The 22,353-nt window shown below is 40.4% G+C and overlaps 3 protein-coding genes across 4 annotated transcripts; 2 read left to right on the top strand and 1 right to left on the bottom strand.

The window, feature by feature from the left end:
* Positions 1-715: 715 nt before the first annotated feature.
* LOC112881218 (bisdemethoxycurcumin synthase-like) lies at positions 716-2,024 on the top strand. The gene is made up of 2 exons (XM_025945899.1): positions 716-914; positions 1,015-2,024. Exons 1-2 carry the CDS (start codon positions 725-727, stop codon positions 2,022-2,024), a joined length of 1,200 nt encoding a protein of 399 aa, XP_025801684.1. The 5' UTR covers positions 716-724.
* Positions 2,025-8,156: 6,132 nt separating this feature from the next.
* LOC112882770 (bisdemethoxycurcumin synthase-like) lies at positions 8,157-9,667 on the top strand. Its single transcript, XM_025947918.1, has 2 exons — positions 8,157-8,451; positions 8,550-9,667. The coding sequence occupies exons 1-2, from the start codon at positions 8,262-8,264 to the stop codon at positions 9,548-9,550; spliced, it is 1,191 nt and encodes a 396-aa protein (XP_025803703.1). The 5' UTR covers positions 8,157-8,261; the 3' UTR covers positions 9,551-9,667.
* Positions 9,668-9,934: 267 nt separating this feature from the next.
* On the bottom strand, positions 9,935-22,151 carry LOC112882052 (ATP-dependent DNA helicase SRS2-like protein At4g25120). Of its 2 annotated transcripts, none has more exons than XR_003226587.1 (31): positions 21,708-22,151; positions 21,290-21,481; positions 20,809-20,979; positions 20,384-20,623; positions 19,636-19,677; positions 19,381-19,544; positions 18,698-18,884; positions 17,941-17,997; positions 17,749-17,854; positions 17,540-17,673; positions 17,377-17,451; positions 17,157-17,282; positions 16,958-17,086; positions 16,793-16,876; positions 16,106-16,219; positions 15,913-16,013; positions 15,306-15,372; positions 14,695-14,745; positions 13,475-13,552; positions 13,136-13,339; positions 12,999-13,037; positions 12,500-12,571; positions 12,339-12,425; positions 12,206-12,262; positions 11,707-11,870; positions 11,398-11,491; positions 11,144-11,174; positions 10,855-10,917; positions 10,697-10,756; positions 10,501-10,563; positions 9,935-10,311 (listed from the first exon to the last, which is right to left on the bottom strand). XR_003226587.1 is itself a non-coding variant. In XM_025947026.1 (31 exons), the coding sequence occupies exons 1-31, from the start codon at positions 22,131-22,133 to the stop codon at positions 10,222-10,224; spliced, it is 3,588 nt and encodes a 1,195-aa protein (XP_025802811.1). In that variant the 5' UTR covers positions 22,134-22,151; the 3' UTR covers positions 9,935-10,221. The 2 variants fall into 2 exon arrangements, 1 of the variants encoding a protein (XP_025802811.1); XM_025947026.1 differs by having other exon boundaries at positions 11,124-11,174.
* Between the last annotated feature and the right edge of the window lie 202 nt (positions 22,152-22,353).

Below are 22,353 nucleotides of genomic sequence, written 5' to 3'. Positions count from 1 at the left end.
ATATTGCTTGGTTACTATTGCCACTGCCAATCTTTGGACGATTTGTTTTTCTACATGACGTAGGGGAGATTACTTGTAAATTTTTTCAGCTCAGACAAAGTTGATCGCATTTAGAATAATATATATTTTAAATTCATCAGAAATCAATTATCACAATATAAAACTCTTTCTGTCAAAATAAATATTTTTAAAGATATTATTGGTCAAATACACGTGTCAATGTCCTATCATGCTTCTACTAATTGAATACCATATGTCAATAGTATCAATGTAGCCTGCTAATGTCCTACTGATTAAATATTGTGGTAGCTAAACCCTAGCGATTAGTATTATCTTTGGTATCATCGAATAGCCAGTCGTTGTTGCGATTATACCCGTGACCCCCTGTTTACGTGACATGTCAAAGTCCTTGGATGCATGGTTCACCGGCTCAAGTCATTCCCCAACAGCATCGTCGGCAGGTGGCATCCGTGGTTTGAGATCAGTATTAGCGCGCCCAGCCGAACGCACGTCGCAGTCAACGGAACGCCACGATGATACCAACCAACCTACCATTGCTAGTATAAATAGAGACCACGCCTCCAGCTTCCCCAAGACACCAAAGACGCAAGTATCCGTAGCAGACAGGCACCCATCTTACTTTCCCTAAGCAAGCTAGAGCCCAGGAGGCAGCTAGCGAGCTACTAGCAGCTGGTTAACTGCTCGATCGGTGTCGCCGACGACCATGGGCAGCGCTCCGGCCACCGTCGGCGAGATCAGGCGTGCGCAGCGCGCGGATGGACCGGCCGCCGTGCTCGGCATCGGCACGGCGAACCCGCCGACGTGCGTGGCTCAGGACGACTACCCCGACTACTACTTCCGCGTCACCAGCAGCGAGCACCTCACCGACCTCAAGGCCAAGCTCACCAGGATCTGTAAGCAACCAACCATGAAGCTCGTTTCCTTCCATTTTGCTTCATGTTCTTTCAGATTATTGGAACAAAAGAGCTCACAATGAGCTTCATATTATTTCAGGCAAGAAGTCGGGCATCAAGCAGCGCTTCATGCACCTCAACGAGGAGCTCCTCGCTGCCAACCCGGACTTCACCGACCGCGCGCTGCCATCCCTCGACGCCCGCGTGGACATCGCCTCCGCCGCCGTCCCGGAGCTCGCCGCGTCCGCGGCGGCCAAGGCAATCGCCGAGTGGGGGCGCCCGGCCACCGAGATCACCCACCTCATCTTCAGCACCTACTCCGGCGCTCGCGCCCCGAGCGCCGACCGCCGCCTCGCGTCGCTCCTGGGCCTCAGCCCTACGGTCTCCCGCACTATGCTCAACCTCCACGGCTGCTACGGCGGCGGCAGGTCGCTCCAGCTCGCTAAGGAGCTCGCCGAGAACAACCGCGGCGCGCGCGTCCTCGTGGCGTGCTCCGAGATCACGCTCATCGCCTTCTACGGGCCGGAAGGCGGCTGCCCGGACAACATCCTCGGCCAGGCTCTGTTCGGCGATGGCGCCGGCGCCGTCATCATCGGCGCCGACCCCGTCAGCCCCGTGGAGCGCCCCCTGTTCGAGATGGCCTTCGCCTCGCAGACCACGATACCGGAGACCGAGGATGCCATCTCCATGGAGATCACCAAAGGCGGCATGGAATACCACATCTCCAACCAGGTGCCACGGTTGCTGGGGAGCAACGTTGAACGCTGCCTGATCGACGCGTTCGACGCACTTGGCGTGAGTGCCAAATGGAACGACCTCTTCTGGGCCATCCACCCCGGCGGCCGTGCCATCCTGGACCACATCGAAGGAGTGCTCGGCCTCGACGACGGGAAGCTGGCGGCGAGCCGGCACGTGCTCAGCCAGTTCGGCAACATGAGCGGCACGACGGTGATCTTCGTGCTCGATGAGCTGCGCCGCCGTCGGGCTGCCAAGCAGGAAGGGGAAGCACCCGAGGAGTGGGGAGTGGTGATGGCGTTCGGACCGGGAATCACAATCGAGACCATGGTGCTGCACGCCCCTAGCAATCTTGAGGGGAAACTAGAAATTTAAAAGTCAGGTCCAACAATAAATCCTAAGTAAACTATGGACCCTAAGGTTGTGTGATATAGTATAATGCTTATGTTGATTGAATTTTTTTAACAATAATAGGTCCATGTGATGGATCTAGTGTTATGCAAAATAATTTATACGGTCATCACATTGTTTCTTAATTCGCTTATCGGATCATTTGTTGTAATGTCTAGTTTAACTAATAATAACTTTTATGTTATGAGTGATATGAAAACATAATGAAATTCCTTATTAACTTAGTCAAGTTAGAGTAGTCAAATAAAACTAATGTAGCAAACCGCCATTCTGCATAATTTTTTAGTAGTTGTATTGAGCATATGCGTTTGTCTGCCTTTAATTCATGTGGTTAGCACGAAACAACTTCTTTAGCTTCTTTTCTCTCACGAGTGTTCGTGTCGGTTCACCTGATTTTCAAAATGCATTCCAACCTAGCCCCCCCCCCACACACACAAGGGTAGCGAGGCACACTGTTTTCTTAGCTAGGCACAGTGAGAAATGCATTCCTGTTGAAGCAACAACCGATTTTGAAAATGGAAAGACTTTCATAAATGGTTGACATAAGGAGCCATCAGAAAAGGAAGGTTCCTCATGTGAATTGCATACGAAAATGGTGAAAATATTTTCATCCTGTTTAGCCTTTTAGTTAGGTTGAGTTCGACAATGAAATTTGCGGAGCGAGATACCATGTCTGTCATCATATCTAGTAAAATAATATTATATAAATGTTTGGAAAAACTTAGTCCAGAAAAAGTAACATTGAGACTACTTTGTAAACTAATTTCTATCTAATATCACCGTGAATTGAAAAAATTCAAGGAATCAGATAACGATATATACACATCATGACTGCCCATTTCCATAAATCTTGACATTTGCAAACGTAAGAAAACCAACATTGATTTGCCTTCTTTGCTCCAATACAAAAGATTTTGATTGAATGCATGTACCGATTTGAAAATCTTAATCTCCTACATAAAGATTTTGCTTTTGAAAGTAAAAGGGTAAAGAGTTTGACTTATTAGAACAAACCTAAAAGTACTTATTTCTGGCCGGAGAGTAAGACAATACTTTGGCAAGAACAAGGAAATGAGTCTTGAAACCATTCAACGCAACTGAAGGGAGGACATTGGAATGGAACACTCCACGGAACCTAATTTTCCTACTACTCGTATCTAAATATTGCGAGCAGTTTGACTTGGTACAGTTTTAGAACAAAACATTGATCGCTGATACTTCTTTGCAGAATATCAATGATTGCGGCAAAATCATGATCGCTAGAAAGTACATCCAAACATTAATGATGGAAACTTTTTTACCATAAAAATCTACAAATCATTGGACTAATTATTGATAAAAGATATTCAGATCAGATTTTGCATGCCCTATGTAGAAGGAACTGAGGGAGTAGTAGAGTGTTGTGAGATACTCTATTATTTTGCTTGGTCACTATTGGCATTGCCAATATTTGGACGATTTGTTTTTCTACATAAAGTATGGAGATTACTTGTAAACCTTTTCAGCTCAGTCAAGTTTGATCGCATTTAGAATTATATATTTTTTAAATTCATCATAAATCAATTATCACATTATATAACTCTTTCTATTAAAATAAATATTTTTAAAGATATTGTTGGCCAAATACACGTGTCAATGTCCTATCATGGTTCTACTAATTGAATATCACTAGCCTATCAACCCGTGTTTCCGCACGGACTAATTAGAATTAATATAAAATTAAGATTTATAGCTAATAATTATAATTATCTATCACATGCTCTCTTTCATCTATTAAATATTTTAATGTACAATACTCTAAAGATACATACTCATCATTATTTAGTTGTAATATATTTAGTTCGTAATAATATTTGTCACTTTGTATCACATCTTCATATTTATTTGATATGTATTTAATTGAACCATCCGTTTAAGCTATATGAACAACATAAAAATTAGTATTCTTTATATCTTTCCCCATACATGACACGGACCATGGGTAGTATTTTTATATAATAAATAACATAAATAATATATTTCCAATAATAAACATAGTAATTTAGAATTTTATATTGGTGCACTTTAAGATTTTATTATAATTATATAATCTAGATTCAAATTTAGGAGCTACTTTAACTTTTAATATTGATATAATTAGATAAATTATATACAAACTTAGGGGGTTATTTGATATTATTTTTATAATGGTATTTGTGGGTATTTTGAATGAAGATTAGAGTTTTATTTTAGATTATTTCATATAATGGGAGAGGTGGATAATTTATTAGAAAAAATAACAAATCCAATGGCTATGATTAGAGTTGTCGAATTGATTGCCGTATGTTTTTATTTTTATGAGAACTAGTAAGGTGGTCCATGCAAATAGCGTGAGTGGCTAGATTTTTATGTTATTATATAAATTTTTACTTTAAAATAAATTATTGTAAATAGTTTTATTAAGTCCTATCATTTATTTCTTTTGTTCTAATAGCACAGATCAAAATACCATCTATGGATTTTTCATCGTCATATTTTTCAGAACATAAATATATAAAAGAAAAGGAAAAGCTTTTGCATAATATATTTAAAGATTTTACTTATTTAATAGGATTATATTTGACTATTTTTTGACCAGCAATGTACATTTTTCATGGTGATAAAGTATCCTTAGAGTTTCTAAAGAATATCTAGGCGAGTGAGGTACCACCAGAAGTAGTATTCATAATTTAAATTTGCATTGAAATCTTAATGAGCAGTGAATATATCCAATTTAACTTTACCATATCCAAATATTTTTTTATTTTCTATATTCTCTAATCTAAACCTACCGTGCCCCTATTGCATATATGCTCCCATATTTTCTTACATTTCTACACCTTGTTTCTAGCACAACTCGTCTGTCCGGTGTAACAAATTTAATATTAGAATAGGCTCTATAGCCTTCTCCTTTATGCTCATCCTTTCTATGTGTGTGTGTATGTGTATTCTGCTACCCTGCAATCATCAAAAATGAATTCTTAATTGTGTTTTGGATTGCTATGGAGGGACGTGCAAAACAAATAGACGTGATCATTTTGTGGGCAGAGCCGGGCTTGGGTTGGATAAAAAACCGATTTTTTGGGCCCAAAATCAACTCTATCGGGCTTACAAATTCGAACCCAAAACTCGAGGAGAGCTTGGGTTCCGGACCAGACCACCCACTATTCTTCAATGAGAAAATAAATTAATAAATTATTTTAGACAGTGATACTATTGTACCTCTAATCTTCATATACTCGTTATTGTTGCACTTTCCCAGTGAAGCAACCGTGCAAATAGCATGGCTATATTTATTCAATTATATTTTCAAATTCTTTATTCAAGATAAATTTAGCTTTCTTACTAATAAAGGTTTAATATTTATTTATATATTGTTGATATAGACTATTGTTTAGTTACTTTATATTCCAAAGTCTATGAAAAACAAACCGCTAACTTTCCTTAATTCTATTGTTTTCCTGGACCCACTGTGGATATACAATTATGGTTAATTTTATATATTTTAATCCTTTTAATATTCATATACTTTTATAAAAATCTCTTAATTATAAATTATTTGGAAAATAATAGGGGATATAGCCTCAGGGCCTACTCCAATCTCTTTGTAGTTGGTCATCTTCTTCCTTCTAGGAAAATTGATTTATTTATCTATTTCTCTATCTTCTAATCTCTTTCAATCTTACTACCATCACAACTGCCTAGTGTGTCCACCCAAAGTTGTGCATCCTTTCTACCTTTCATCACGTGCTCTACATATACCTTCCTATTTCTCACACTTGCTCAATAGATCTTCCTTCGTACTGCCGTTAGGATGACAATCCATGGCATAGTTGAAATCATCGACTCCTTTCACTTTTTATACCCTATTGGATTCTATGGGGTGCTTATACATTGCACTCTTGAGGTAATAATAATTGTACGCGTGCTGTCTACATTACACTCTTGAGGCAATAATAGTTGTAGGTGCTTTGTCTTTGAACACTTTGTTTGCAACTCCGGCGATACAATGTTGCAATGCAACCACTAGTGAGTTTTATTTTTCACGCCGATCGCTTCTCCTAGGAGCATCGTTCAAACACGTGAAGTATTCTTGTTGACTTGGTTTTGTGTTCCAAAGATACCTGTGGCTTACGAAACGAAAGGTGATATCCTAGTCAATCGTCTGCACTTGACAAATGGATGCTTTCAGTTGCACTATCTTTCCAACGTTGGAGCACTACTAGCTTGACATGGTGCTAATATCATGCCCAACCTATTTATTTTATCCTTTTCTAGCATGTATGCCACGTGCGGCTATGCATCATGCCCACCATTGTGTAGATCTTGGGTCGTCGTTCTTATTGGTTGAGGTCTCACACTGCTCCTCATCTAGTCATTCCACGTCCTTGCCATGTCCATGCCATCTTCAGACATCGGTCTTTTGCTCTCCCGTTTCCTTGACATTGTAGATCTCTAACATTTTCCTTCCACTGAAGGTTATGTTTGTATTTGGTATGAGGCTAAGATTTATTTTAAATTAGAGTTATACTCTTGTACTTTACTCAGTTCAAATAATCTGAGCCGTTATGATATGATCCCACTGGGATCAATCGTGGAGATTTCTATATTTATTTTCACAAACTAACATGGTAATTTATATGCTCTATAAGCGAATATCATGACTTTGTATCACATTTAAGTATTAAATTGATTAATACATGAGGGATTTTTTTCAAGGAAATATTGGATGTTGATTTTCTAATAACTTAGCCTACACACAAATCTATGTAACAACATTGATCACTCAGTTTTCTTTCATTTTTTTAATTTAAAATTTGACTGCATAGCTTATGAAGTCTTTAGTGTTGTACTGTTGATGTGATTAATAGTTTAATACGGTATTCTAATCGTGGGCCTATAATAAATCAAAAACCATAGATCTTTCTTTTTTTCGACAAAACAACATGGAAATTTCTAATCCTCAAGAATGAACGCCCTCAACATGGTGGAGAGCATTCCTATAAGCACCTACAAAGCAAAAGGACTTCGGAAGAAGCAGTGTCTGTGAAAATTAATACTTACAAATTAAAAATATCACCATGTTCATTCTAATGTGCCAGAAATTCTCATGTTAATTGGTAAAAAAGAAAAATTTACACCATTTATTGTCATGGGATCAAATGATAACTCTATTTGATTGGGTTAGGTGAAAAGAATAAACATCTTGCAGCCGTGGATATACTGCAACTTATCTGCACGAAAGTAATGATGGTGCATAGCAAATTGTACATGGACATGTGTTACTATGGGAGACTGTGCCTGGTAAGCTTTTGAGTACACATGAACATGCTTGCCAAATTAATTCAACGTGATATATGGTAATTAATAGCTGAATATGGATGGCATGTACCAGTGATTGGCTCCAACCGTATTGAAATTACTTTTAGCTTTCTTTTTTTATATAGATATATTTAGTAGTCGTATTAGATATGGATTCTTTGGATTAGTCTAGAATATTAGATCTTCATAAAATCTAACGGTGGAAATACTTCTTTTTTTCGATTAATGTGAGAATTTTTAAACTCTTTCGGTGAACGTGGTGTCTTCTTTTAACACTTCCTTATTAATATAATAGATTTCTAGAATTTCTCTATTATTTCTAGGATTTCTATATAATTTTATATAGAATATCCACTTAAAATCCTAAATAGCTTCACGTGGATGCTTCAAAAGGAACCTAAGATATGTCAATAGTATCAATGTAGCCTGCTAATGTCCTTCTAATTAAATATTGTGGTAGCTAAACCCTAGCGATTAGTATTATCTTTGGTATCATCGAATAGCAAGTCGTTGTTGGGATTACACCCGTGCCCCCTGTTTACGTGACATGTCAAAGTCCTTGGATGCATATGGTTCCCAGGTCAAGTCATTCCCCAACAGCATCGTCGGCAGGTGGCATCCGTGGTTTGAGATCGATCAGTAGCCCAGCCAAACGCCCGTCGCCGTCAACTAAACCAACCAACCCACCATTGCTAGTATAAATAGAGCACGCCTCCAGCTTCCCCAAGACACCAAAGACGCCAAGCCTCCCTAGCACACACCCATCTTATTACTAGCCCTAAGCAAGCTAGAGCGCCCAGGAGGCAGGTAGCGAGCTACTAGCAGGTTAACTGCTCGATCGGTGCGGTGTCATCGACGACCATGGGGAGCGCTCCGGCCACCGTCGGCGAGATCAGGCGTGCGCAGCGCGCCGATGGACCGGCTGCCGTGCTCGGCATCGGCACGGCAAACCCGTCGACGTGCGTGGCCCAGGACGACTACCCTGACTACTACTTCCGCGTCACCAACAGCGAGCACCTCACCGACCTCAAGGCCAAGCTCACCAGGATCTGTAAGCAACCATGCAGCTTGTGAACCTGAAGTTTGCTTCGTTTACTTCCAGACTATTCGAATTTGGATCAGATGAATGAACTATACATATTATTTCAGGCAAGAAGTCGGGCATCAAGCAGCGCTTCATGCACCTCAACGAGGAGCTCCTCGCTGCCAACCCGGACTTCACCGACCGCGCGCTGCCATCCCTCGACGCCCGCGTGGACATCGCCTCCGCCGCCGTCCCGGAGCTCGCCGCGTCCGCGGCGGCCAAGGCAATCGCCGAGTGGGGGCGCCCGGCCACCGAGATCACCCACCTCATCTTCAGCACGTACTCCGGCGCTCGCGCCCCGAGCGCCGACCGCCGCCTCGCGTCGCTCCTGGGCCTCAGCCCTACGGTCTCCCGCACTATGCTCAACCTCCACGGCTGCTACGGCGGCGGCAGGTCGCTCCAGCTCGCTAAGGAGCTCGCCGAGAACAACCGCGGCGCGCGCGTCCTCGTGGCGTGCTCCGAGATCACGCTCATCGCCTTCTATGGGCCGGAAGGCGGCTGCCCGGACAACATCCTCGGCCAGGCTCTGTTCGGCGATGGCGCCGGCGCCGTCATCATCGGCGCCGACCCCGTCAGCCCCGTGGAGCGCCCCCTGTTCGAGATGGCCTTCGCCTCGCAGACCACGATACCGGAGACCGAGGATGCCATCTCCATGGAGATCACCAAAGGCGGCATGGAATACCACATCTCCAACCAGGTGCCACGGTTGCTGGGGAGCAACGTTGAACGCTGCCTGATCGACGCGTTCGACGCACTTGGCGTGAGTGCCAAATGGAACGACCTCTTCTGGGCCATCCACCCCGGCGGCCGTGCCATCCTGGACCACATCGAAGGAGTGCTCGGCCTCGACGACGGGAAGCTGGCGGCGAGCCGGCACGTGCTCAGCCAGTTCGGCAACATGAGCGGCACGACGGTGATCTTCGTGCTCGATGAGCTGCGCCGCCGTCGGGCTGCCAAGCAGGAAGGGGAAGCACCCGAGGAGTGGGGAGTGGTGATGGCGTTCGGACCGGGAATCACAATCGAGACCATGGTGCTGCACGCCCCCGGCAGCCTGGAGGGAAATTAGCAATTCAAACATTAATAGAAGTACGGCTTCTATGGAGTAAACAACACAATAAAAACATTTGCTAAATAAAATCTTAAACTGGTCCTGCTAGAAACCCCTCCCTAAGAGTGTTTTTTTTTTGAAAGCTAAGAGTGTATTTTTATATTTGTTGAATTTGTCGTCGATGATAAAGTCCTGATGTGGATCTAATGTTACATTAATTCCATTTGCTTATTTTATAATTTAATTTGTTAAGTGCTGTGTGTCATGACTATGTCGGTACCATTATACTTCATGGATATTATGCTTGTGGGTGCATGTATGTATATGATTGTACACCATCCTTTTAGTCGTAGCAACGAATCTAAAATGATAAATCATAAGATTAATTTGTACAAGGATAGCTTCAGTTTTATGGAATTTGATAATTTCTATGTAGAAGTCAATTAAAAAACTGTGCCAAGCAGGGTCTCTGTTAAGATTCAGTTGGTGTCAAACAGAATTCTGAACGGAGCTATGTCTTACAACCCTGAAGTGTCCAGTCCACAACAGAGTTCATACATACTACACTCATAATATGTACAGCATGTACATAAGTTATACAGCTATACAGTTCGAACTTTGAACACGACTTCCATCAATGAGATGCATGTAATCGGAGCGGTCGGGTGCATCTGCTCTGCAGCTTTAAGTCAGAGAGATTTGTACTTTTCGATGAGATGAGATGCATGTAAGCGAGAGGTCGGAGTGATGGTGCACCCAAGGTTCCGGAGGTAGGATATCTGCAGTTGGACACACGGGGATTGAGTTTAGTTTGGTCTGAAAATAGAGTGCGACACATCTTGAGAAATAACAGGCAGAATCATGAAGAGGGCTGATGGACAGAAACATGGTCCCAACAAACTAACAAGTTGATGCATCTAATAACCCAAAATGAGAGCATTTACAACGAGATGAACAGAATAACCGACCTGCTTGGCTGTGGGTTCTGACGAACCCATGGAATTCTCTATCCTCTGCTTTAGGAAATGTTCCTGAAACAAAACCAAAAAAGTCAAAAAAAAAGGTCTCCCGAAGGACATATAAACGACTCCGCTTTCGTAGCAAAGATGCCTCTTCAATATTAAGAATGCAAGACATTTGTGATGGCCCAGACCAGAATCTTACCTGTCTTTCTCTCGTTAAATGGCTCCGCTTCTCAATAGGAATTTGTTCCCACTTGATAACCTGAATCTCACATCATTGCATTATTTATTTTATTTATTACAAGGAAAACAAACAAGATTGCCGAGGTGTAATACCAAGAAAAAAATAACTAAACTCACATATTGTGCATAACCAAATGCTTCTTCGCCACTTAGGAATGACTTCAGCTTTCGCAAGACATCCTGGATAAGAACTTGCCATCAGTTTTGTTTCCCAGGTTAAGCTCTTGAATGCAAGAGAGTACACATTGATTAGCTATTTACTATTACAGAAGATGACAAACAACAGTGCAAGCAAGAACACAACAAACAATGACAAAGAACAGATTAACTGATAGGAGAATCAATAAGTCAGGTGATGTTTTGGGATGGGCAAGAGAACAAGTCACCTTGCGCTTGTATCCTTTACCTCGTAGGCGTTCATCAATAACAAAACTGATCTGAAAAGTCAAGCATGCATCCATCATGAAATAGCCATATAGGGGCACTGGCAATCGCAAAGCTTCAGAGTTTCAATGTCACAAACTTGCGATCAGTCGACCAGAAAAAAACTTGCAAACACAAAACTGCAATAATGGAAGGCATCACAGAATCCTAGCCTGCTGATAACTACAAGCATGCAGTTCTCCTCCACATGTTCGTGTACAATGAAGAATACAGTACCTTATCAAGCAATCTCTTTGGATTTTGAAATGCCTGCTTCTTGCCCCAATGATGAAATATGTGTGAGATTACTGATCTATCGTCAATGTCAAACCTATAAACAGATTGATGAATCAAGTGAAGTGAGGGAACACAAATGTACCAACTAATGTAGCAAAGCTAAGTTTTGCGTGAATATGATGAAATCTGTTATTCAGGAACTGAAATGATTACGCGCAGGACAAATAACTTTTTTTAACCGCTAAGAAACTCCAACTACCCACAAGAAAAGTTAAAAATGAAATGTCAGATCACGTAAAGATGATTTACCTTCTCAAGAAATCATTAGCAAGGCATGCCTGAGCCAGTTCTGGGCAAGGTGAAGTTTCGTTCTGTTCCATAATAGGCTTTCCAATTGATGTATCCCCTTCAGGGCCATCGAAAGAAACATCCATCGAAGGCTGTTCTGGAATTTTTCTGAGAGTCTCCTCACCCTGCAAGGTAATAAAGACAAAACTGTGAAGAATTATGTACATATAAGATATTACATGAGTATGACTGACGTTTCTGAACAATAAGGAACAGAGGATAATTTGAACTCAGGAAAGTCCTTAGGCTAGGGATGCAAGTGGGTCAAATCAACACATTGACTCATCCTAGTTATTTTGGTTACCTATTATATGTCCAAATAATTAGGTGGAAATTGAATGGAGTGGTTTCAGGTCGACCCACTTGCATTCTTACCTTGGCCATCAATAAAATAAGGAAATATGTTGCTCAAAAGGAAAGGATTATATGTAGTAGAACTAGATCCCAAAGTATTGCTCACCTGCACCTCTAGAAGGTGAACAGGAATTTCCCTGAGGAAACGTGAAGGTTGCAGAAGCTGTAAACCAATAGTGCAAGTCAAAAAAAAAAATGATATTTCTTAAACATAAGCATGAATACACAAAGTAACCTGCCTGACGATTAGAGTCAACTGTAACATGCAAGATGTATAACTTTTTCCGAGCTCGTGTCATCGCAACATAGAATAACCTCCTCTCCTCCTGAAATTTTGAACAAGTTGCCAAGTATATACATTAAGGACATGTATGGTGAAAAATATATTTTTTAAACAAACCTCTAGTGTGCTTCCAGCTTCTTTCACGGTGCCATTGTACTCATGCAACAAAGGAATTTCCGAATCGTTTGCCTGTGCAAAGAAGGGTTTGAAATAAATAAATAAAAACGTCTTGATAAATTAGCATAGTTGCTAATACATTATATCAGTATACATGAAACAAACATTTATTATGATAAAGCTATAAATTAGTGTGTTATTATTTGGACTCATCATTGAGCTTCAATACTTTTCCATGTGTTGCCAAATTATCGGGAAAAATGTTAACTTTCTATCAGTTCTGTTGGTAGTGACATTTGCCCTGTACATGTGATTACGTTAGCACACATACTGTTTGAAAAAAAAAAGAATACTCTACCGAGCCCATCTAGACTCTAGCTTAGCACGTAACCCGCTGCTAGACTGTCTAGTTGGCCTCCTCACATGCCCGTCTAATACTATATATGTGAAAAGTATTTGTATTTGTATGTAAGCTCCTTCTGTAGAGTTAAGAAAATACCTGCACAATGAACACAACATCCCACTCCAAACCTTTTGACTGCAAATTGATAGGAAAGATTATCATGTATCATTGTGTCACCGGATTACCTAATGGCACAGAAAAACAATACTAATTGATGTCAAGAAATATAGAACCTGATGAATAGTTGTTAATGTGATGGAATTCTTATTTTCCTCCTTTCGGGATCGAAAATTTTCAGTTTCCCTCAAAGATATGTAATCAATGAAAGCTTGAAGTGTAGAAGTGCAGCCTCTCTCCTCGTTCTTGCTTCCCTCCATTGAGCTAGAAAAATGTATTGACAAGAAGTCAGACACATCATCCATTAGAAACTGAAGAACCTGCACTGATCCAGCAAAAAGTGATGTCACCTCTTCTATACGCCACATCCGGGATGATTTGAAATAACTTTTCCAACCTAAATTTTTCTGAAGCATAAATGTATGAAATAAGTGCATCGATGGGGTTGAACTTACTGATCTAATATCACTATCTTCATTTAACAATTTGCCATTGTCAAAATCAACAACTGCACGCTTTTCAAGGAGATATTTCTGCCAAAGAAATGCAATAAAAACCTTAACAGAGATCAAATAAAAAAATGGTGCAAATATTTAACAAAGATTAGCAGTGGACCAGTGGTAAGTTAAAACTGCCTCAAGGTCTGGTGTGACAAGAAGACAAGCAACACTGAGCATCTCCTGATACTTAGGCTGCAAAATATTTCGGAACAACATTTGCGAAATGTAGAAACAATGTTTGCAATGAAATTTTCAAATCTTCAACACTTAACCATTTTCACTGGAGATGCACCCCACACAGAAGGAACTGAACATCTTTGTTGCTCAGGAGAGTGAATTTAAGTCCATGGCCTCAATTACCAAGACCATTCTATTCCATCACTAGGCTACACAGGTGTCCCATTGTCTACCCAAAAATAATATGTAGGTCTATTGCATAACTTTGTATTATGTACAGCATAAATAATTTACACTAGGCACCAAGCATGATTCATTGTAGATCTAGTTTCAAACTATGCATGGTAAACAATAATGTTACGATGACTGAATGCAACATTATGGTGATATGGTTTACAATGACAAGCTAGTGAAGGTGCATGCCGCTTTGCTAGATGATTGATTCCTCCTATGGTTTGGCGTTTTATGATAGGTTCCATCATCCCTAGGGATGGCCTTGAACTCTTGATAGGTTCCAATCTAGGTTTTTGGTCCACAGGCATACTACTAGGACCAAAGTTGTGCCAATATGCAATTGTAGTCCAAAAAACTTGTTCTCTTGTTTGTTACTTCACCACTGCATGCATTTTTTTTAATTTTATTTGGTCTCATGGGCAAAAAGGCATTACCGACTGGTGACAGGAATGGATGGAAGGCATGCCACTCAATGGTGCCCAATTGCCATCACAAGTCATGCTTCATTGAACTTCTATTGTTGTCTACGACAGAATCATAATGATTTCATTACATGAACTAAATTACGACACCAGAAATTGTGAACCAACTGCACATGCAAATTAACAGGGATAAACTATGACTGTTAAAGTAAGGAACTGTCACTTTTAAGGTGTTTATTTCTATCCAAAGAATTCACAGATCATAAACGAAAGTGAGAAATCACTACAGTAAAGGTGCAGCTCGTTGAATACAATTGCAACAACTTAACTGTACGTCTGTACCTGAGGTAGCATGTCTCCTGCAGAGGAAATGATGACTGAAACTGATTGTTCCTGAAAACCCCAAACGGAAAAATTTATAACTCCTGAGGAACTGACCAAATGATAATATAAACTTTTAAAACAATACAACCATGTTTTAGGGAAATAAAGTAATACCATAACCATCGCTAATTGCTCACATTTTGTACTCCCTCTGATCCCAAAAATAAGTCCATTTGAACTTGGGGTCTTGTGCACAAGAATTAAGTAAGAGGTACAGTAACCCTATTGCTCGTCAATTATTGCTAGGGTTAAGATAGCTGGCAAGTTTACTGCATTGATTAGGGTGCACTAAAGGATGGGCAAACACGGAAGAATGAAGCAAAAGGTTGTATTGGAGTCATCATATACTAATACTTGGTGCATTTGGAAGAAGGCTAGATGAACTCAAATTTTGTGAGTTAAATATCCGTGTATACTTTCCATATATACTTATTGTCTTTATGAATCATTTTTGCTTTTACTTAATATGAACGGGTGAGGTAGCACTGCAGGTACACAATGTAATGGGAGATGAATGTCCATTGCAGAGTACACAGTACAAAATTGCCAGTTGAACAAATGACCCATACCCTCTCAACAAGTTTTGATAGGCTATCCAAGGTTGATAAAACCTTACGTCCTTGAGTAATCTGGGCCCTACAGTCAACAAAATGAGAAAATCATAATAAAGTCGTACTGCACTCAACCCTTGAGTGTGGAAATAACATCAATAACAATAACTCATAAAGAAGAAAGGTGTCAAGACTAAGATTAAAATGGGAATTGCTCAATGGTTGTACTCAAATGGGAGGCAGTTCAGCAGTTGGGCAGCTCAAGGCACACACAACATGCATATCAGCATACACAATATCCATCTCGGTGTAAAAATGTGAGCATGAAGAGATGGTTCTTTTTTCATTAACAGGTTTCATTTCAAAGAACAATTAACTTTAATTAAAAGAAAAATGAATGTGATGGCTTCTTCCCCCAAACTATATGCAAGATGTGCAAGTTCGATCCTTGTAATGCATGAATCTCATTTTCTGTCAAGCCGCTAGCAACCATTTGTCACTCCTTGAGCAGAAAGAGAGAAGAATAAAAAATTGTCTATAAGGATCATCAGATAGAAAAATAACACGATTAGCAGTGAAATTATGATGTTTCAGAACAGTAAGCAAAAAAGGAAAAGGGAACAACCTTTTAAAGGTACCAGAGACCTTTGCGTTGAAGATGTCAGTAGCAGCAGATACAAAACTACACTTTCTAGCCAGTGAAATCTTTTCAACATAATCTATCATCTGATGGTTAAGCGCAGAAATTATCAGATTTATGCAGATTTAACATATAAAAGGGTACAAAATAGAAGAACTAAATCGGGTAAAAATTGAACCTTCTTCTTTTCTTCTTTGTCACTAGGTAAAAGGGCCTTGAAGGCTTGACGCCATGGGCCATCATCACAGCCAGGTAATGTGGTCCGAAGTATTGCCATGATAGCTTTGATCACCTAGAATAATTGCATGGTAAAGCACTAACATTGTGACACAATTGATAGTATGCAGAGAGTTATTGCGTTCTTTGCATTCACAGGTTTGTTATGTAATTATTAAATAATGAGTGCAATAACTACTGTGGCTTCCCTACATATATCACATTAAAATGAGAAAGATGAGACCAACTTAGGATTTGCTAATGGAAAAAAATGCCAAGCTCAGGCCAGCCATCTTTCAAAGACAAATGGTAAGGCAAACAAAACAATAATATGCAATGAATTCGGTAACAATAGCTATGTGACTATGCCTTACATCAGCCCAGTCAATACAATTATATAGATATAAAGAATTGGTATTTTGCGTCAAGAACTAACAAGAACATATGAGCATGTAAAATATTTGAGTAAGTTATTTGCATCCCTTACAAAATAAAGAACAGTTAATAATTTGGAAAGCTTATGAAATTCCCTAGCTTGAAAGTTTTAGTGGCACCAAGGACTATAAAATTGAAAGCTACGAAGGAAACCCAAAACCATAAAAAATTTGTACTCTGCACTAAATCTCCAAAGTAAACTAAATTCAGATACCTTTTTTCTGTAGAAAGCCACACCATGGACGTTAAAGGGAATTTTTCGGTTGCGGAAGGCCACTTGGAACACTTTTCCAGTTATCTATTTAGGAGAAAGTTAGCTCGCAAGCATAACCAAAATATAGTCTAAAATCAAAACAGACTACAAAAAAAAAAAGTCAACCTGTCTTCGGTACAGGACAGCAATGTTGCCAAAGTCGCAGCTTTCAGCTGAACTAGACGTAATTTCAATGATTTTGTCAATAACAAATGCACATTGAGAATCTTCACTATGGCACTCCTTGACAGTTATCTATGCAAAGTTAAGAATTATATAAGTAAAAAAAAAAGATGCAAGAGCAAATGGCGACAATTAAGGATACCTTACAACCAGAAGGGTTATCAGTCTCAACAAGCTTATGATGATGACGTTTAGTGTTGTTGTGAATTAGAGCAGTTGCTGCTTCAACAATTGCCCGTGTGGAGCGGTAGTTCTTGCTCAACCTGATCTGCAGTCATTGGCATATCAAGCTACTTAACAGATCAAAACAGGACTAACACAACTTGAAAGTTCCCATGCAGACAACAGCACAACGCTGTTACCTCTTTGTGATATGGGAAATCTCTGCGAAATGAATCGAAGCCAGATACATCAGCACCATTGAAACTGAAAATGGACTAACATAAGAGAAGACAACGCTATTAAGTAAAATTAATTCAGAAACCAAAAGTTTCAGGATGTTAGACGTATATCGAATTTGTGTACCTGGTCTTCATCACCAACAATAGTTATATAATTGTGGGAAGCTAGAATCTTCAGAAGACAGTATTGCATAGCACTGGTATCCTGAAACTCATCAACTACGATTGCCTGCCACATATCCTGGCACTCTTTGTATACTGCACAGGCAAGGAACACCGCTTTAATCAACAAGTCATCAAAGTATGATGATCTGAGATTAGAACTGAATCTACCTTCAGGAAACTTCGTGAGAAGAGTTATGGATGAGTTTATAAAATCATGGTAATCTAGAGCATTACAGGATCTTAATATTTCATTGTAATGCCTAAGAACAGAAGCCTACACACAAAAAATGCAGGCAAAGGTCAATTTGGTCATTAAAATGAAGCATGGAAAAATGAATTACACAAAGTAGGAGAGCTTACTCCTGCCAAGTCACCCTTCTTTTCATACTCCTCTGGAGTTCTTCCTGAAGCTTTGGCCTTTAAAGAAACGTGGAAAGGTACGGTAAAAACAAAATGCAATTACCATAACGGCTAACATAGCAACAAATCAGCCCACGTTGTGGATACCAAATTATTTTCCTGAAAAACTCTAGAGACCACTGCTTTCAGACAACCGACATTGATAGGTTTGATCCACAAGGCTCCAGTGTGATAGACATTCTAATAGCAAGCCCAACAGCATAGACCAATATGTTACACAATGAATAGTGCACAATATAAAGCTCCTCACCAAGACTATAATTCAAGCACTTGAAGTGAACGTTTTATGTTAAGGATATAGCTAAATATGGTCGACAACTTAGGACGTCATCCAAAGTACAATTTCTTTTACTGTTTCTGATAAACTTTGAGTAATCCAAAACTGCTTTTGGCTTTCTATGCCTCCAGAACAATATCTTGGAAGCACCCTAAAGTTCTTTTAATATTTTTGTGCTGTGCATTTGTGGCAGCAAGGTGGGAATTAGCAGACACAACCTTGATGTGCATCTTTAAAAAAGATATAACAGTAAGAAAATGTGAGTGTTAATACCACAGTAGGGAATTCCCCTACTATATTTCCCTCAGAAAAAAAAAATGAGTGTGACTGCTTAGTCCCCTTGTTAAACTCCTATGTATCAGTGTAAAGAGAGCATGGGAAACAAATATTTCTGATGAATTCATCAAAAGTAGAAGGCACCTGTGCAATGAACTTCTGCCACTTCTTAGCTTTGTCTTTGAAAGAAATTTTTATGTCCCCATCATATTGTTTTGTTGTATCATCAGCACCACTTCTTTTGTCATTTTCCAATAAACGCTCTGCTTCAATAACTGCCCTTCGTTGTTGTCCATGTCCATATATTATGAATTCAGATGTGCGGCCCAGCCTTCAAAAGATCATAAAGAAAAAAATTAAAAAATTTAAGTAATGTGTACATAATCCAAGCGTTCAAGTATCTCCAAAGTGAGTAAGCTTCATAAACAGTAAAAAACGCAAGGTATTAAAAAGAAAGCATAAAGAAGGAACAAAATCATGGCATTAGATAGTGTAATATACTGAGACATTAGAGTGCAGGTATATAGTATCTGTAGTTTGATAAAGCTTAAAAGTGATCATGATCATCTATGCTTCTCGAAATTTTAATTGTTTGTCATCACAATTGAAAACCAATCTAACTTAATCTTGATAACGCTAATTCACATTGAGCACAGTTTTTTTTTTGCGCAAGGTCCATTTCATCCAGTACCTTTCATATTTATCCAAAGCAAGTGTTGTGGTTGTACATCAGTGATTATATTAATACGCAGCAATTCAGTTGGTTGAGCAGAAGCGTACACAAATCCGTTGTACTATAAAGTATACTACCAACAGAAAAGACATACTTTTCAGCATGTGTCCTGCAAAGATGCAAGCAGAATGAGTGAAATGTGCTTATTGCGATCTCCCTGGCAACTGCCTTCCCCACCACTGTCCCTATCCGATCCCTCATTTCTGAGGCAGCAGCTGTGGTGAATGTCATAGCAAGAATGTTTGATGGTGGAATTCCCTAGTCATGAAAAGGAGATGTACGACTATGTGAGTTTAAAATGTCAGTACATACTACTTATATAGTGATTATATCAGACACAAAACCGTACCTCTTTGAGGAGTGTGAGCACCCTGCCAACCATTGTGGAAGTCTTTGGATCATGCCAGTTACAGGGGGATTAGTATATACCAAAGCATGGAATACTCACAAGATTATAGTTTCAACAGGTTCGACAAAGTTCAGTTCAACTTAAATGGCACACTTTGTAAAATCCAAAACATAACAATGTATCTGATCACCCACAGCATACAAAAAATGCAACCATTTTGGAGACAGCAAAAGAAAGTTTAGCACTTGCATGTTATCATGACTATATAAAAAATTACAAACAAGACGTACAGACAAAAAAAAACCTAGTTGTCAGTTCATCTGCAATCATTTTATCGTTTGGAAGAATAAAGCCCAGGAGATTTAATTTAGCACTTATTTGGTATAATTTGTCGCAGTGAATCACACCATTTGTGTTTTGGTAGCATTTCGAATCAGTGTTTAATTTGCCACAGCTGCATGAATAAAAGGTATGGATTTTTTTAGACATTTTTTTGTGTATTACTCTTGATCTGTTAAATGGCTCGTAAACATGTCAAACCATGCATAAAATTGGCATCAAAAGAGCGAAGCATCTGAAACAACTGTCCACAGTTGATCCTTATATAAAAGAATATATATGTTTACATTAGGGTAATCAATTGATGGTAAGAGTTAACTATATTTCATGTATCTATAATATTGGACGCTAAGAAACTATAATCAATCTACTCTAAATACACAAAAGATAAAAGGACATATATGTGTACCTTTCCACTTCCTGGACCAGCAACAATCATTAGTGGAACAGCCACATCACTACATGCAGCCTCCCTCTGCTTATCATTCAGGGAGTGCAAATATTCATAGTACTTCTTTGGAGCACACCCTTCATCTTCCTCCATTTCTAGTTCCATATATTTCATCTCCTCCTCGCCCTTGGCAGCAGAAATATCAGCATGCCCCTGATGAATGGTGGCATCAACCTCCCCATAGAATGCATCAACAAGCTAAACATATCACAAGAAAAAAGGAACCAAACTCAGTTAGAAACTTGATTCCAAAACAAACCTACTCAATCCTTTTCTAGTTATGCTGATCCTCTTCCTCAGTCATAGACACAAGAAACAGAAACTACCTAACATCCTACAACTATTCATCATTTCATTCTCTGAAGTTAAGAAAAAATGAATACCTCTTCAGCCCCCTTTGCAATGGAAATTACTGGGGAAACTGAAGCATCACCGCACAATGCTATCAAGCCATCTTTTTTGTCCAACTCCGCCATACCCTCCTGACACTTGGCATGAGATTTGGTATAGTGCTCTTTGCTAATGGCATTGATCTTCCAAAACGAATCTTCAAACTGAAATCATCTCAAAAGAAATTGAACACATAAATTTTTCTTACAAATCAGGCACCTCAACCAAATTGCAGTGACATTTCAAGAAACAATGAAACTAATTCTCCATGTTCATTTCCCTATCTTCCCCGCCACAAGGCAATAAACATGAATTTTGTCATGCTTCACAGGTTTTTCCTAACTTCCATTTTCAGTTTAAGAAACAAGACTTTAAGGAAGTTACTCAAGTGCACTCTCTTATTTAAAGGATTCTCCCCAAATCTAAAACAGTTCAATGCACCAGAAACCTCATGAATGCAAAATACTCTCATACCTCCCCACCCTCCGCTGTGATGGAAATAGCAGGAGGAAGTGAAGCATCGCCACAGGACAGCACCAAGCTCTCCTCCTCCTCCTCCTCCTCCTTCTCCTCCTCCTCCTTTACCTCCTCATGGCTCTTTGCATCAGACTGGGCATCACATTCCTCGCAAATGGCACCGACCTCCTCCCAGAATGCATCCTCCAGCTAAATTCCACCCAAATGAGAGAGCAAAAATGTGAGTTCCTTCAAAAAAAATGGCAGTAACAGACATTCCCATTCCGAAACGAACCCCATTTCAACAAACAAGTTCCTCGATTTCTCAGCTCTCCGCATTTCCATTAAAATCTCAATAACTCTGCATTCGCGAATGAAATAGACCCCCACGATTCCTAACCCCATTTCCAGGCGCATCATGAAACCAAAGACGTACCGTTGCTATCTCTGGTCCGGCGTCGTCAATCATCGCCGCCACCGCCGCAGGCGGCCCTTCTTTCGTCCCGTTATTCTCCTCGGCCAGTTTCTTCTCCTTCTCCTTCCTGGTCGTGGACCGCGCGTGCTCCTCACAGATGGCGTCCACCTCCCGCAAGAATGCCTCGTCCATGTCGTCGTCGTCGCCCAGAAGGAACTCGCACGGCCTGGGCGCCTTCGTTAGGGGAGTGGAGTAACCGTACCCGCCCGGCTCCCCGCCGCCCCGCTGCTCCAGCGCGTTGCCGGTGACATCGGCGAGCGGCCGGCGCGGCGGCGGGCATGGGAATGGCGATTGCAGCGGACGCTTGCAGGGGAGGAGTGGGGAGGGGTTGGGAGCGCCGCGCGGGCAGGAGGGGAGAGGGGAGGTATCCTCCTTCCAGCGAGACATGGTCGCCGGCCGCCGCCGGCGAGGGTTTGGGGTGGAGAACCGGATGGGCGGGCACGCGGCGTTTTGGACCTTTTTGAAAGAGGAAGGAGGGGGTTTCAAATGGAGACTGGGTCCGTTTAGATTGCAAAACTTTATAATATTTGGAACTGTAGCGTTTTCGTTTGTATTTAACAAATTTTATCTAATTATGGACTAACTAGGTTTAAAAGATTCGTCTCGT

This window comes from Panicum hallii, chromosome 2 (assembly GCF_002211085.1).
Source record: "Panicum hallii strain FIL2 chromosome 2, PHallii_v3.1, whole genome shotgun sequence".
Classification (NCBI taxonomy): Eukaryota; Viridiplantae; Streptophyta; class Magnoliopsida; order Poales; family Poaceae; genus Panicum; species Panicum hallii.
Note: the sequence above shows the minus strand (reverse complement) of the source record. Positions and strands in the feature narration are given on the sequence as shown.